This window comes from Aquarana catesbeiana, linkage group LG01 (assembly GCF_042186555.1).
Source record: "Aquarana catesbeiana isolate 2022-GZ linkage group LG01, ASM4218655v1, whole genome shotgun sequence".
Lineage (NCBI taxonomy): Eukaryota > Metazoa > Chordata > Amphibia > Anura > Ranidae > Aquarana > Aquarana catesbeiana.
The window spans coordinates 726,896,975-726,913,082 of NC_133324.1; the positions used below are offsets into that span (position 1 = coordinate 726,896,975).

The 16,108-nt window shown below is 39.6% G+C and overlaps 1 protein-coding gene across 1 annotated transcript in view; it reads left to right on the forward strand.

The window, feature by feature from the left end:
• The window catches only part of SMARCA5 (SNF2 related chromatin remodeling ATPase 5), a 105,691-nt gene that overhangs the window by 20,875 nt on the left and 68,708 nt on the right, over positions 1-16,108 (forward strand). The window contains exons 3-7 of the mRNA XM_073604396.1: positions 1,874-2,040; positions 4,665-4,765; positions 7,700-7,800; positions 11,753-11,932; positions 12,097-12,252. Coding sequence (XP_073460497.1) covers positions 1,874-2,040; positions 4,665-4,765; positions 7,700-7,800; positions 11,753-11,932; positions 12,097-12,252 — 705 coding nt within the window. The remainder of the gene's footprint in view (positions 1-1,873; positions 2,041-4,664; positions 4,766-7,699; positions 7,801-11,752; positions 11,933-12,096; positions 12,253-16,108) is intronic.

The window sequence follows — 16,108 nt, forward strand, 5'->3', positions numbered from 1 at the left end:
GTTCATCTAATTTTCTAAGCATTTTAAGCACCATTACTTGGGCAATATTGTCTTTTTTTTTTTTTCACTTTTTATGGTTTGGAAAGGGTTAAGAATCCACCTCGGGGTGGTGATGTCCATCGCAAGTTTCTCGCTCGCAATGTTTGGTGGATTTTTGACCGTCGCACTAGGATACCATCTGGTATGAATTGTAGTTATGATGTTCACCCTTTCCTCCGTTGGATATTTACTATAAAAGGTATTTTGTGTTTGATTTGATCTATTTCATTTTTTTATTTTTTTTCTATAGATCCATTTTGCTTACCAAGTATTTTTACATGTCGATGTGGTGTGCTCTGCACTTCCTGGGGAGTACACACCTGCAGCGGTGTTTTCCATCTATTCCAATCAATGACATTATCTAACTGAAGGGAGAGGACTACACTATCTTTTGATCTGTAAATATATATTGTGTGTCTCATGATTGATTGTGCTGTGAACAAGGCTTGTGCCAAAACGCGTCAGCCATCATTTTTAACATGGTCCTATGGAAATAAAGATTTAAGACTGAATCTCCAGAAGTGTCCTCTTTTCTATGCTCATATACTTGTGATCATGTTTTTGGATGCGGGAGGGACATCCTGATCCGGAGCACCTGAATTGGGTGTACCAGTATTTATTCCACATTTGGCTTTCACTGTTAAGAGCAATGTACGATGTATCTGTGTTGAAAGGTTATAGGGGTGCGCCTAACACGTCAGGACTTTGTAAATTACTTGAAAATGTTTGTAGCCGTTTCCATGTTAACCAACTTTTACAGCCAATCTAATTACAGTTAACGCTCCAAAAAGTAGTCCCAGGGGGTTAACACAAATGCAAAACACATTTTGCTCAAACAATAAAAAATGCTACAAATTTTAAATGATGGATACTTTATTCTTTGCATATCCAACATGTGTCCTGTTCTGTACTCCAAGACAGTTATAATTCCTCTTTTATTGCATAAGTATTTAACCCTTTACCCCCTTTCATGAGAAGCCCATTAATGGTTCTACCAGCTATCTTTTTAGAATTTAGCATTTATAGATGTGCAAGAATTTCAGAATCCATACATGGAAAGCTGGTTAAAGTCTCAAGTCAGTCAGCTGTCTTTGCAGCAAAGAGTCTCTACTAAGTACAGACTTGGTGTGAATAGGTACGGATCTGGTGCGACAAAACTGGTTTGTGGGTGTTTGTTTTTTTGTTTTTAATTGTTTTGCGATTAAGGAGCTTACACCTTTCAAGTAATTTAATATGTTGATCTAGAAATCAAATAGTAAGGCCCCTTTCACATGGGGTGAATCCATTTTGACGGACTCTGCTAGCTCAGCAGGGATCGCTCCTTTGATCCCCGCTGAGCAGTCGGATGACAGGTCCGTCTCCGATCGCTGTGGTGAGACGGACCTGTCAGAGCTCTGCTCTCCTCTATGGGGAGATTGGCTGGCTGAAAAAGGAGCGCCTGTCCATTTTCAACCGAGCCGCTGGATGGATGGCAAACTTATCGCCTTACGTCTGTTTTGAGCTGATCTTATCGGATGGCAGGCGGGTGTCAGCAGACACATATTCGCTGACACCCGCCTCCCCCAATAAGTGGCCTGTTAGGATCCGCCTGAAAAATGGATCGTATGAAAGGGGACCTAAAGTCCCAATTTAAACAGTTGTGTACAAACTGGAACTGTCAGAGTAATCACCTATGCAAAACACTAGGCTGAAAATAGATGGGTAGTGGTGTGTGTGTGGGTTTTTTTTTTTTTTTTTTTTTCCTTAAGCATCAATCTTCATTTGAACATGCAAAATCTAATTTCATAATTTATTGTTGAATTGCTAAACTGTTTTTGTTTTTGTTTTTATGTAGCAAACAGACCGGTCCAACAGATTTGACTATCTGCTGCAACAGACAGAGTTGTTTGCGCACTTTATACAGCCTGCAGCACAAAAAACACCAACCTCCCCATTAAAAATGAAGCCTGGGCGCCCTCGGTTAAAGCAAGATGAGAAGCAAAATTTAATATCTGCTGGAGAGTAAGTAATATCTATTTGAAAGAGATATGTAAAGGCATTGTGACACCCCCTAGCATTTTTTTCAAAGATATGACCTCCACATCACTACAGGACACAGTAGTGTGAAATGGAGGTTGGTGAAACCATTGAACTGCACTTTAATCAAGGCAATCTCTAAAACTGTACAAAGGAGGCAAATAATGGCAGTTGCAGTTTATGTAGCAATTGCACCAAAAAAAAACACCTGAGACCGTGTGGGTAAATACAGCTTTTACGTGTGTGTGTGTGTGTGTGTGTGTGTGTGTGTGTGTGTGTATTGATATGCCCCCTGTGAGTGGGAGACCCAAAGCAGAATTAAACTGAGGTATGATCTTCAGTGATGCTACATTTGCAAGTTCCTGAGCTCTCACTGACATCTTTATGTGGTTGTCTTCTGGATTTGGTATCTTTAACCTTTTGGTTGCTGTCATGGAAAGTTTTTAATTCCACACACATGGCATTTACTGGGATTGTATGCCGAGTTGTGCCTACCCAAGAAGATTGCATGGTGGAAAGTAAGAAGTGGAGGTGTGTTTTTTCCAAAAAAAAAAAAAAAAAATTTTAGTCATGTTTCAAAAAAAGATTTAGAAATACAACATCCATTACGTATGGAGGATAACATTGATAAACATACATCCATAGCCATTTTGCATATGAATAAAATATGTGCATCATATTCCATACCTGATCATCTGATCAATACAGCTAGTCAAAACAAATTAAACTAAACTTGAAACCTTTTGACCATATTATACTCTACCATATTTTGAGTACATAATAAAACTTGGTGCTATTTCTGTGTACACTTAGTCCCATTCTGTCCAGTTCCATACTTGCATTACTCTGCCACCCCGTCCTATTACACCTCTATGTCCCCAGATACAGATTTTATCCATCCAGCTCATATTTTCTCAAAATTGTTAGGGCACCCCTAGCGGTGTGTGTGTTTGTGGTGTGGTTTTTTTTTTTTTTTTTTTTTTTTTTTTTTTTTTTTTTGAGATTATTTATTTGCAAAATTTTATAAAAAAGAAAAAAAGTTTTTTTTTCCAAATTCTTCTGTCTTTATTTTCATTTAATTAGCAAGAAATAAAAACCCAGTGGCGATTTTTTTTTTTTTTTTTTTTTTTTTTTTTTTTACTTTTTATTGATTTTTCATATTGCAAAACCTAGCGGTGTATTTTAGTTTGTACATTGGCAATGCTCTGTTAATGAGTTCCACTTGAAAGGATGGGGGGATCGGGTCCTTCCATCTGAGAGCCAATTGCCCTCCTCCTCAAAATCCCCCAAGAGACATAGACATCTAGCTGGAGAGTAGATATTTGAGAGGGCTAGTCTTTCCTCTAAGAATTCCAGAATTGCTGCCCAGAATCTCCCCACAAGGGGGCAGAGCCAAATCGTATGAAAATTATCTCCTACAGCAGCATTGCACCGCTGAATTCGCCCTACCAATTTTACGAAGACCTGCAGGGGTAAAATCTATTCAGTTCAAATAATTAAACTGTATCAGTTTGTCTCTGGCTGAGATCACCAAAGGCAACAGCGATTTCATGACCTCAGACCACGACTCCTCTGTAAGCAATGGTATATCAGACTCCACTGTGCAGCCAACCTCCATCCTAGGGGAGGAGGAGGACGGCAAGGAAGTGAAATGAACTTTTGATCATTTTTGAACAGCATTTCTTCCATACTACAGGGATAAAGCTTGACCTCCTTTAAACCGAATTGTGCCGCCACTGCATGATGTAATTGCAGATAGCAGGGAAAAAAAGGTATTGTGAATCCTATATTCTATCTGCAAGTCTTTAACCACTTACCAACCGCCGCATGACGATGTACGTCCAAACTTTGAATGGGGATATCGTTGTTATGGCAGCAGCTAGCTGCCATAACGGCGGAGGCAATCGCGTCCTCCTCTGTGGTGTGCCTGGAGACGAGTGAGGCTAAGATGGCGCCCACTCGTCTCCATGACATTGCTGGGTGGAAGCGACGTCAAAACGTCACTTCCGTCCATGCCTCTTAAAGGCACATTTTTTTTCAATGTTATTTTTTTTAAATTACACTTTTTTTTTTTTTATTGCATTTTAGTGTAAATATGAGATCTGAGATCTTTTGACCCCAGATCTCATATTTAAGAGGACCTGTCATGCTTTTTTCTATTACAAGGGATGTTTACATTCCTTGTAATAGGAATAAAAGTGACACAATTTTTTTTTTTTTTTAAACCGTGTTAAAATAATGTAAAATAAATAAAAACCATGGACTCGCTTTTTTTTTTTTTTTCCCCCAATTGAATCCAACTAGGAAAATAAGTGAATCTTGTGTGAAAATATTTATAAATTGACCCACTAGTAGTATGTCTTGTTTGCAAAAAAAAAAGCAAAAAATCCCTACTCGCAAACCTTGGTTTTAAAATATTAACTTTTAAGATGTCTGCGGTGTTGAGAGTATTCAGTTACTGACTTTTTTATTTTAAATCAAACTCCCCAACAGTTGACATGCATTTTTTTTTACTGTTTTATATTTCAGTAATGGGCATTTACAAAATATGGAACCATCTTTATTCTGACATATACTTAGAGTGTTTTTTTTTCTTTTTTTTACTTAAGTAATCGGCATCGTAGAACAGAGCAGGAAGAAGATGAAGAGCTGTTAACGGAAAGTTCAAAGACAACAAATATTTGTACCAGATTTGAGCAGTCACCTTCTTGTAAGTATGGATCTATTTAGGCCTCTTGCACACGATACTCCTGTTTGAGCATCTACTTTTTCAGACCACTTTTTTTTTTTTGGTATGTATATGTGCGCAAAAACTTTATTCTCGCGTTTTTGTTCTGAACAATATATGTAAATGGACATTTGCACACTTTTTGTGCTCGTGGCGTAAATTATTGACCAAAAATGCATTTTCTATTTTTTTTTTTGTTTACTAAAGAATGCACGGCTGTTTAGGTGCCTGTGTGCATAGGCACATTACAATTAATGGAGTGTATTTTTTAGTTCAGTAAAAAAAAAAAAAAAAAAAAAAAAGCTGTTCTGAGCATTTCAAGCTGCAGTGGGCAAGAGGTGTTATGTTATAAAGAACCGCATATTCTTTTTGCCTAGTTTGTAGTATAATTGTTTTGTTAGGGCTATTTTTCATAGTAGTTGTAAAATATTAAACATACAATTGGAAGTTTTTTGCTTACAAAAAAATGTAAAATGGTGTTGGATACTTTGATTAGAATTTGCTAAGAAAGGGTAATATGGCCTGTTTTAATCTCCTACACCTGAAAGAATTACCAACTTGTTTTATAATATAATTGTGATACAAATGAGGTGACTGAAAACAATTAGTAAGTCTAGCTATCAAGAGATGAAAATCACCGTTGCAAATCCTAAAGTTTTATCTGTCACAGCAGAGGTGTCTGTAGCTCTGGTGGATGTCACTGACCAGATCTGAAAGTTACAAGGCTTCTGGCACTACAGCATAGTAAGGTGTCTTTCAACTAGGGACACTTTTATGAGTTGAACAATGAGCCTTAACTGTGACACCCAACATTAGGTCAAAAATGTTCCAGTTGCTTTCGTTTTATCTATATCATGTGCATACACTTTTTTAAGGGCTTATTTTTTGTGTGCTTAACCTTAGGGATCCTGTCATTTTGCTCATTCAGAGCAAAGTGCAGGGCCTGTGTAAATCCTTCCCCTCAACCATTTTGTACTAATTTTCCCTGGTGCTTCTTCATCACATTCACAAGCAAAACACCTGGGGGTATATTTATAAAACAGTGAATCTGATATTCGCAAACATTCACTGCGGGAGAATCTTTCATGTGCATGGGTATAAAATGACCGTGATTCACCAACAAATGTTTGCGTCAAATTCACTACTGTGTAAATATGTCTCATGGTTTCAGAGTTTATAGGAAGAGGTGAGGTTACCCTCTGACATGTGTAGTGCTTATGCGTAGTGTAGTGATTTACCTGCCGAGCACTGCATTGTTACGTGCTCCCCTGTGCACAAAAGCATTGTGCACTATCGTACATCCCAGGACACAGGAAATCATCTTGGGTAACCAGGTGCCTATTGGCTCAGAGGCCTCTTGGCTGACTTGTACTGCTGTTTCAGCAAGGATCTTGATATACATGGCAGCAGGCAATGTCTCAACAGCAGAGGGGAGGGGATGTGAGTGATCCTATATACAGTCTTCAGGTAGGGGGGAAGCAAGGTGCAGGCCCCCTTGCATTATGCCGCATGGGGACCAGTTTGTTCCATGCAGTCCTGAGACTCTCAACCTATCTGGTATCTCTTTTACTGGGGGCACCTTCTCTGTTTTTTTTGTGACAGCTATTGCTTGGGTACAGCAGCAGCTTTCTGGAAATACTTGCCAGCTTACACTGCCTTGGTCACAAACAGAAGCCTTCCTGCTCTGGTTAAAAACAACCCCCCCCCCCCCCCATAAACTAAGGTGGAATTGGGTAGAGGATGATGACGACCATGTTCCAATATAAGAAGGCGCTGAAGACTTCTGATCTGAGGAATCTACACTCCCTGGGTCAGAGTTTATCTCGGACCCTAAAGGCTTTTGTGAGTTTTCCTTTCTTGTATATTCTCATTTAAAGGATGTTTTGTACATGGTTTGGACTTGCCCTGACAAGGTGTGTGTTTGGCCAAAAAGGTTTTCTCAGCAACACCCCATGGAAGGGGAGTTCACCAAGAAATGGAGTGTGCCTACAAGTGTATCCACCCAAGCCACTGCCAAGTGCTCATGCTATAATGCACCAGAATGTAAACTGTCCATGGCCCATGTATGGGGGGCTAATTATAGTGATGATCGGAAGTCCAGAGCCCAGTAACATAAGTAGCCGCAATGTCAAAACAGTTTATTCCAACAATGAAGCAGCAATAAAAACGGCAAGAAGCCTGAGGTGAATGTAGAACAGCACTACCAGAGGTAGGTCCGATCCCGCCCTGCAGAGAATGACGAGGGGAAACCTGGAAATACCGGGAGATCTGGATGGAGGGCAGATCCTGTGTGAGAAAGCTGCCCGCTACGGCTGAACAGCGGGGAAGCACAGGTCACCGGAAACAGCGTGGCTGATCAGCTTTCTCACACAGGATCTGCCCTCGATCCAGTTCTCTCGGTATATGGAGGTTCCCCTTGTCGTCCTCTTCTGCTGCAGGATGGGATCGGATCCACTTCTGGTAATGCTATTCCACATTCAGCTCAGGCTTCTTGCTGTTTTTATTGTTGGAGTAAAACGGTTTACTCCAACAATAAAGCAGCAATAAAAACGGCAAAAAGATAGAAAATCCCCTTCTAGGCATAACCCATCCCATTTAGACAAAGCTTCAGTTTTTGCAGCAATCCATACTTCACAAAGTTTAGAAGGAAGGGATCCCTATGTTCTGTGATGTACCCCCAAGTTATGGATTTTACAGGTAAATCTATCACATTTTTCAGTGTCAGTCAAAGAAGTAGCAGGGCAGCGCTGGAAAGGTTAGTATAAAGTGGAGGGAGGCTTCATGCAGACTCTTGTCACTTTGCCATAAATCAACATGATGATGGTGTAAAAAAGCTTCCCTCTGTATGAATGGCAAATTTTCGCTTGGTCTATATATGATTAGAAAAACATCTTGAACTTTTATTTTTTTCTGCAGATGTAAAAGGTGGTACGCTAAGAGACTATCAAGTCAGAGGATTGAATTGGCTAATCTCTTTATATGAAAATGGAATAAATGGCATCCTGGCTGATGAAATGGTAGGTTCAAAAATGACATTTCTTTATTTTTCTAAGTTGTTTACCAAGTGTTTTGTACCATTAATTTGTTAACAAAGGTTAAGATTTTCTGTAGGTAAATTCATTTGGTTTCCAAAAATAGTTTATAGTGTAGATGGAGGATGGCTAAATAAGTTGAAATTTAATGTGGGCCATTTTTTTTTTTTTTTTTTTTTTTAGCTTTTTTTTCCCAAGAAATATTAGTTCTGTTGAGACCGTCTTCTAATCCAGACACTATACTATCCCCTGACTATTTTGCTTTGCATAGTTGCAATCAAAGCCATATTGATCACAGATCAGGGCTTTAAACCTAAGAAATCTGAATTTGTCTATTTGAAAAATGGGAAGTTCTATATTCCTTATTCCAGACTTTTGAGATGCAGTGAAACAGTGACTAGAAAAGGAAACATTTGGAAATCCTGTGCACAAACTTGTCAATACAGCCTTTTAAATGGCATTACATTAAAGTATAGGGTAGCAGACTATTGCTTGCTACCTTAGAGTGTAAGCTCCTTGAGGTTAGGGACTGATGTGAATGTACATTGTATATGTAAAGCACTGCGTAAATTGATGGCGCTATAGAAGTAACCAAAATAAATAAATAAATTGCTTGGCAATTTGCTTTAGGGGAAATTTTGTTTTCCTTTTAAAATTTTTGAAACCAAGTAATTTTGTATTTCATTTTTTTTTTTTTTTTTTTTTTTTTGAGCTTATGTAAATCTGTTATGTTCTGCTGTAAGTGTGTGTTAAAGTACAGTACTGTGCAAAAGTTTTAGGCAGGTGTGAGGAAATGTAAAGGTAGGAATGCTTACAAAAATATTTTAATTGTTATCAATTTACAAAATGCAAAGTTTGCAAATAAGAGAAATTTTAAATAAAATCAATACTTGGAATGGCCACCCTTTTGGCTTGAAACCAGCACAGTTCTTCTAGGTACACTTGCACACTGTTTTTGAAGGAACTCAAAATAGACAGGTTGTTCCAAACATCTTGGATAGCGAACCACAGATCTTCTGTTGCTGTAGACTACCTCAAATCCTTCGGTCTCTTCATGTAACCCCAAACAGGCTCTATGTTGAGATTAGAGCCCTGTGGGAGCCAAATCATCACTTTCAGGACTCCTTGCTCTTTAGGTTGAAGATGGTTCTTAATGACATTGGCTGTATATTGGGGTCATTGTCCTGCCGCAGAATAAGTTTTTGGCCAATCGCACACCTCCCTGATGGTATGGCATGATGGATAAATATCTGCCTGTATTTGTCAGCATTGAGGACACCATTGATCGGGCAACATTGAGGACCATAGATGCAGTGGCTGCCAAGGAAATTATTTAGCAGATGAAAGACTCATCATGTTTGCTTCCCTTCAACATTGGAAGATGTCCAGCAGTGCCATCAGCACAGAAGTGATTGAAACCAGTGATACCCAGTAGGTATACCCATCTACTGTCCAGAGGAGTCTGGCCAGAAGTGGTCCTAATGGAAGAATTGCAGCCAAAAAGCCAAACCTCCGAAGTTGAAACAAGGCTTTGCACGAAAACATAGGCACTGGGGTGCAGAAAAATGGCAGCAGGTGCTCTGGACTGAGGAGTCAAAATTTTGAAATATTTGGCTGTAGCAGGAGGCAGTTTGTATGCTGAAGGAATGGAGAGTGGTAGAATGAATGTCTGCAGGCAACAGTGACGCATGATGGAGGTTCCATGCAAGTTTGGGGCTGCATTTCTGCTTATGGATTTGGAGATTTGGTCAGAGTCAATTGTGTGTGTGTGAGAAATACAGGCAGATAGTTATCCATTCCATCATACCATCAGGGAGGCGTGCGATTGGCCCCAAATTTATTCTGCAGCAGGACAATGACCCCAAACATACGGCCAATGTCATTAAGAACTATTTTCAGCATGAAGAATAGCCAGGACTTCTGGAAATGGTTTGGCCCATACAGAGCCATGATCTGAACATCAAGTCTGTTTGGGATTACATAAAGAGAAAGAATTGAGGCAGCCCACATCCAGAAGATCTGTGGTTAGTTCTCCCAAGATGTTTGGAACAACCTACCTGCAGAGTTCTTTTGAAAACTGTGCAAGTATACCTAGAAAAATGTATGCTGTTTTAAAGGCAATTGGGTGGTCACATCAAATTTTGGATTACTCTTCTGTTCATTTACTTTCCATTTTGTTGATAAAAACAAATGAACACTTCTATTTCTGAAAGCATTCTTAATTTACAGCACCTGACCAAACTTTTGAACTGTACTATATATCTAAAGCAGAAACTTTTTTGCATTTTGGATAGAGCAGGGGAAGGTTAAAACCTGTTTGCTTTTGTGTCTAATTAGACAGTTCTCATGGAAACAAGTGTCCCTACTGGAAGATTTCCCATTTTATTCCTTTTCTGCTGACAACTCAAACTTTTTTGATTTTAACCTAACTTTCCGTTCCAGAACAATTAGAGATGGTGAATTTCCTTAATGTTGACACCTAAACATTTCAGTTTGACATAGAAATGGAAGGCAAAACATTTATTTTATAGATTTATTAAAAAAAAAATTAAAAAAACGTTATGCCTTTTTTCTTTTATAAGCAATCACATTCCCTCTGTTCTCAGCTGTATAAGAGCTGGGGGAGGAGAAGCAACATTACACTGATCTTCCCAGGGAAAAGCTGTCTGGGGGGAGGGGTTGTGTCAGCACAGGTTTGATCATTGGAGAGCAGGCTGAGTTCCCAGCACAGCTAGAGAACTTACCAGGCTGTTTTCTGCTTGATGTACTCAGAATGGTCAGGGTTGGGTAGTGGGGTCCTCTAGGGTTCTGTGCTGGGACCAAATAAACAACCTGGAAGATAGGGTAAACAGTAAAATCTCTGTTTGCGGACGATACTAAGCAGGGCAATAACTTCTCTGCGGGATGTGGAAACCTTGCAAAAAGATCTGAACAAATTAATGGGGTGGGCAGCTACATGGCAAATAAGGTTCAATGTAAAATAATGCATTTGGGTGGCAAAAATATGAAAGTAATCTATACACTCGGGGGAGAACCTCCTGGGGGAATCTAGGTTGGAAAAGGACCTGGGGGTCCTAGTAGATGATAGGCTCAGCAATTGCATGCAATGCCAAGCTGCTGCAAGCAAAGCAAACAGAATATTGGCATGCATTAAAAAGGGGATTAATTCCAGAGATAAAACTGTAATTGTCCCGCTCTACGAGACTCTGGTCTGGCTGCACCTGAGTATGCTGTCCAGTTCTGGGCACCAGTTCTCAGGAAGGATGTACTGGAAATGGAGAGAGTACAAAGAAGGGCAACAAAGCTAATAAAGGGTCTGGAGGATATTGGTTATGAGGAAAGGTTGCGTGCACTGAACTTATTATCTCTGTAGCCGGAGATGCTTGAGATGGGATATGATTTTGATTTACAAATACCATACTGGTGACCCCACAATAGGGATAAAACTTTTTCGCGGAAGGGAGTTTAACAAGACACAAGGCCACTCATTAAAATTAGAAGAAAAGAGGTTTAACCTTTAAACTACGTAGAGGGTTTTTTACTGTAAGAGCAGCAAGGATGTGGAATTCCCTTCCACAGGCGGTGATCTCAGTGGGGGGCATCGATTTAGTTTCAAGAAACTATTAGATAAGCACCTGAACGACCACAACATACAGAGATATACAATGTTATACTGACATATAATCGCACACTTTTTTCGACCTCACCTACTATGTAACTGTGGTCAGTTTTTAATAGGAAAGCAGTGGGGCTGGCATGAACACCAGGGATTTCACATAAAGGAAGCGATACAAAGAGAACATGATACTTCTTCATACAAGTACACTGTACAGCAAGCACATATCAGGAATATGAAATGTTGGGTTTACATATTGTTTAAAAGAAAAAAATGTTGCTTTTAGTTGTACTTTTAATGTAGAACTTTGTTTTCTCTTAGGGTCTAGGTAAGACTCTACAGACCATTAGTCTTCTTGGATATATGAAGCATTATAGGAGCATTCCTGGGCCTCACATGGTATTAGTTCCGAAGTCTACCTTGCACAATTGGATGGCTGAATTCAAAAGATGGGTGCCATCTTTGGGTGCTGTTTGTCTTATTGGTGACAAGGATCAACGAGTAAGTATTGATGCCTGCCTTAAGGATTGGCTCTTGTCATTGGATGAAAACTTCATCGTATGTTTTTTATGTCCATTGGTTGTATGTAGCTTGTTGCTGAAATCATCATCTTCCTTAATAAATATATATATAAAAATATAATTTTTTTTTTTTTTTTTTTTAAGGCAGCCTTTGTTAGAGATGTTCTTCTACCAGGTGAATGGGATGTTTGTGTGACATCTTACGAAATGCTCATTAAGGAGAAGTCTGTTTTCAAGAAGTTCAATTGGAGATACTTGGTTATTGATGAAGCCCACAGGATTAAGAATGAAAAATCAAAGGTGGGTATTTAATATTAATAGTCCTGGTTTGCTTAACAGCAGTGTCATAGACATATTCAGTGCCTTGCAAAAGTATTCACCCCCCTTGGCTTTTTACCTATTTTGTTACATTACAGCCTTTAGTTCAATGGGTTTTTTTTTAATCTGAATTATATGTAATGGATCAGAACACAGTAGTCTAAGTTGGTGAAGTAAAATTAGAAAAATATATACATAACTATTTTTCAGAAATAAAAAAAATTGGCGTATGTGTTCACCCCCTTTGTTATGAAGCCCATAAAAAGCTCTGGTGCAACTAATTACCTTCAGAAGTCACATAATTAGTGAAATGATGTCCACTTGTGTGCAGTCTAAGTGTCACATGATCTGTCATTACATATACACACCTTTTTGAAAGGCCCCAGAGGCTGCAACACCTAAGCAAGAGGCACCACTAACCAAACACTGCCATGAAGGCCAAGGAACTCTACAAGCAAGTAAGGGACAAAGTTGTTAAGTACAAGTCAGGGTTAAGTTATAAAAAAAAATATCTAAATCATTGATCCCTATGAGCACCATCAAATCTATCATAAACAAATGAAAAGAACATGGCACAACAGCAAACCTGCCAAGAGACGGCCACACACCAAAACTCACAGGCCGGGCAAGGAGGGCATTAATCAGAGGCAGCACAGAGACCTAAGGTAACCCTGTAGGAGCAGCAGAGTTCCGCAGCAGAGACTGGAGTATCTGTACATAGGACGACAATAAACCATATGCTCCAGAGTTGGGCTTTATGGCAGAGTGGCCAGAAAAAAGCCATTACTTTCAGCAAAAAACAAAATGGCACGTTTTTGAGTTTCCAAAACCGCATGTGGGAGACTCCCAAAATGTATGGAGGAAGGTGCTCTGGTCTGATGAGTTTTAAAATTGAACTTTTTGGCCATCAAAGAAATGTCTGGCGCAAACACATTACATCACCCAAAGATCACCATCCCCACAGTGAAACATGGTGGTGGCAGCATCATGCTGTGGGGATGTTTTTCAGCAGTTGGGACTGGGAAACTGGTCAGACTTGAGGGAAAGATGGATGGTGCTAAATACAGGGATATTCTTGAGCAAAACCTGTACCACCCTGTGTGTTTTGAGGCTAGGATGGAGGTTCACCTTCCAGCAGGACAATGACCCCAAACACACTGCTAAAGCAACACTTGAGTGGTTTAAGGGGAAACATGTAAATGTGTTGGGATGGCCTAGTCAAAGCCCAGACCTCAATCCAAGTGAAAATCTGTGTTCAGACTTAGATTGCTGTTCACAAGCACAAACCATCCAACTTTGAAGGTGCTGGAGCGGTCTTGCAAGAAGGAATGGGCAAAAATCCCAGTGGTAAGATGTGGCAAGCTCATAGACTTATCCAAGCGACTTGGAGCTGTGATAGCCGCAAAAGGTGGCTCTACAAAGTATTGACTTTAGGAGGGTGAATAGTTATGCACATTTACTTTCTCTGTTATTTTGTCCTATTTTGCTCGCTTCACAATAAAAAAAAAAAATTATATATATAATTTTTTTTTTTAAAGTGGATGTCATCCTTTCTAAACTACTGCCATAGGGGTTATCTATAAGGATATATATGCCTCCTGCATGTATCTTTTACCGCTGTCTGCTATGAGAGCCGAAAAACTGCAGACTCTGTGGGCGGGTCTGTTGTCTGGAGCTCGGTGGGTGGAGTCGTGATGTCAGTAGACTCCCCGCCCACCTCTACACTCTTCTTGTCAATATGCATTTTCTCCTGTGTGTTTTACACTGAACTTCTTCTATGATCTCTAACATCCAGTGAAAAGACAGGAAAGTAACCACATGACTTCAGCATGCCAAATCATGCTGAGGTGTGGAACAGCCAATCCTTGCAGAGCTGCTGAAGAAAGGAGTGGGGTGGGAATTAATGTCTTAGGCTAGTGCACGAGATATGTAAATCACCTGTCACTCACAGCAAGAGGGAGGATTTGACAGTTTTTCTGTTTGTCAAGATTTATCTCACTGAACAATAAGAGGATTGCTCAAAGCTGGATTAACTGTGTGTGTGTGTGTGTGTGTGTGTGTGTGTGGCAAGACTGGGCTCAAATGATCGGAAATCTTATACTCTACATTATGACATAAAAAAAAAAAATCGGATTTACATCCACTTTAGCCCTCATGCACACAGGCTGTTAAAAAAACGTTATGAAAACGCCAGTATTTTAGCAGTGACTTTTTTCAGCGTTTTTGTAATAGCGGTTTTTAGCGTTTTTCCGCGTTAGCGTTTTTGAGCGTTTTTTTTTTTTTTTTTTTTTTTTCAATGGATCAAAAACGCTAAAAAACGTTGGTGAATGACGTTTTTGAGCGTTTTTCAGCATTAGAGCGTTTTTACAGCTGAAAAACGTCTCTCAGAACCCACTGGTCCTGGGTTTTTTTTACAGCTTAAAAACGCCTATGCCACTTGCAGCTCAAAAACGCCTAGGTGGGCATGAAGCCATAGACTAACATAGACAGGCCTTTTTAAGCTGCAAAAAAAGCAGCTGTAAAAACGTCTGTGTGCATGAGGACTTAAGGTTGTGGGCATGTTCTGTAAATGAAAAGATGCAAGTCCTCAAACAATCCATGTTCATTCCAGGTTGTGAGGCAACAAAAACACGAAAAATGCCAAGGGGGTGAATACTTTTGCAAGGCACTGTATACACTTAATGTAATCAATTCACATACAAATAAAAAACCTTTACACTTTATTAGATATGGTAGGTACTGGGATTTGTGAGTAAAATTAGCCTTAAAGGAAAAGTTCACTCAAAAAAAAAAACAAAAAAAAACTTGTAGGTGAAAATTGCAATTAATTTTATTTGTATTTATTTTTTTTCTTCTTACTAGCTTGCAGAGCATTGTGCTTGTGACCAGCATGTCATGGGTGCAGTGGCTGACTCTCAGTATAGAGCTGTCTGCCCATACCTCCCGAATGGGCAGATAGTTATTGGAGAGCAGGATAAATCAATGAACTATGCGAGCGCTTGTTTGGCATCCTTGTAGTGTAGAATGATGTGGCTTTGTGGGCAGACAGAATGAATATGGGGTAGAAAATAGTCATGACAAGGATTTGTGGTCTCCTTCATGGTTATTGCAGCTGTATACATCTTGGTAAACACATGGACTTAAATGTAGCAGGAGCAGAATAGGATAACGCTACAGGGAGTTTTCAGGAAATGTGCCAAGTTGGCATTCTGCTTAAATCGTTAAAAGGAATGCGTGCTATCTGTAGGTTGATGGTGTGAAAATGCGCAGGGATCCGAAGTCTTTTGCAATTTTGGAAATTGAGTGGAAAAGGATTGCTGTCCCGATTATCAGAGTGGGGAACATCGCTGTAACAGCTTTCATTTAAATTGCGGTGTGTTCCTGCAGCTCACCGTCACATACAGCTCTGCCTCCTGGCCCGGGACTTTGATATACGTCACGCGTCCCGGCATTGGATGGGTGATCTGTGATCAAGGTACCCTGGCCAGGAGGCAGGGCTGTATGTGGCGGCGGAAACACACGTGTGTATATTTATTTTTGTGTTTTTTTTTTTTTGTTTGTTTTTTTTTTTAGCTATTTACCAAAACATATTCAAGCTATAGTTATATAATGGGCTCAAAGTGCGCACACTCAGTTTTAATTTGAGGTTATGTACATCCAAAGTGGAGGAAGGGTTTAGGAATTACAGCTCTTAATAGCCATCCCTCCTTTTCAAGGAGGGTGAAATGTGCAGCGCTTATGTGATCATATAAACCATGACAAATAATATTAGTACAGAAAACTTGAATAATAAATGATGTGCTCAAAAATACTCCAAGCAGTCCTCTATTATGACATG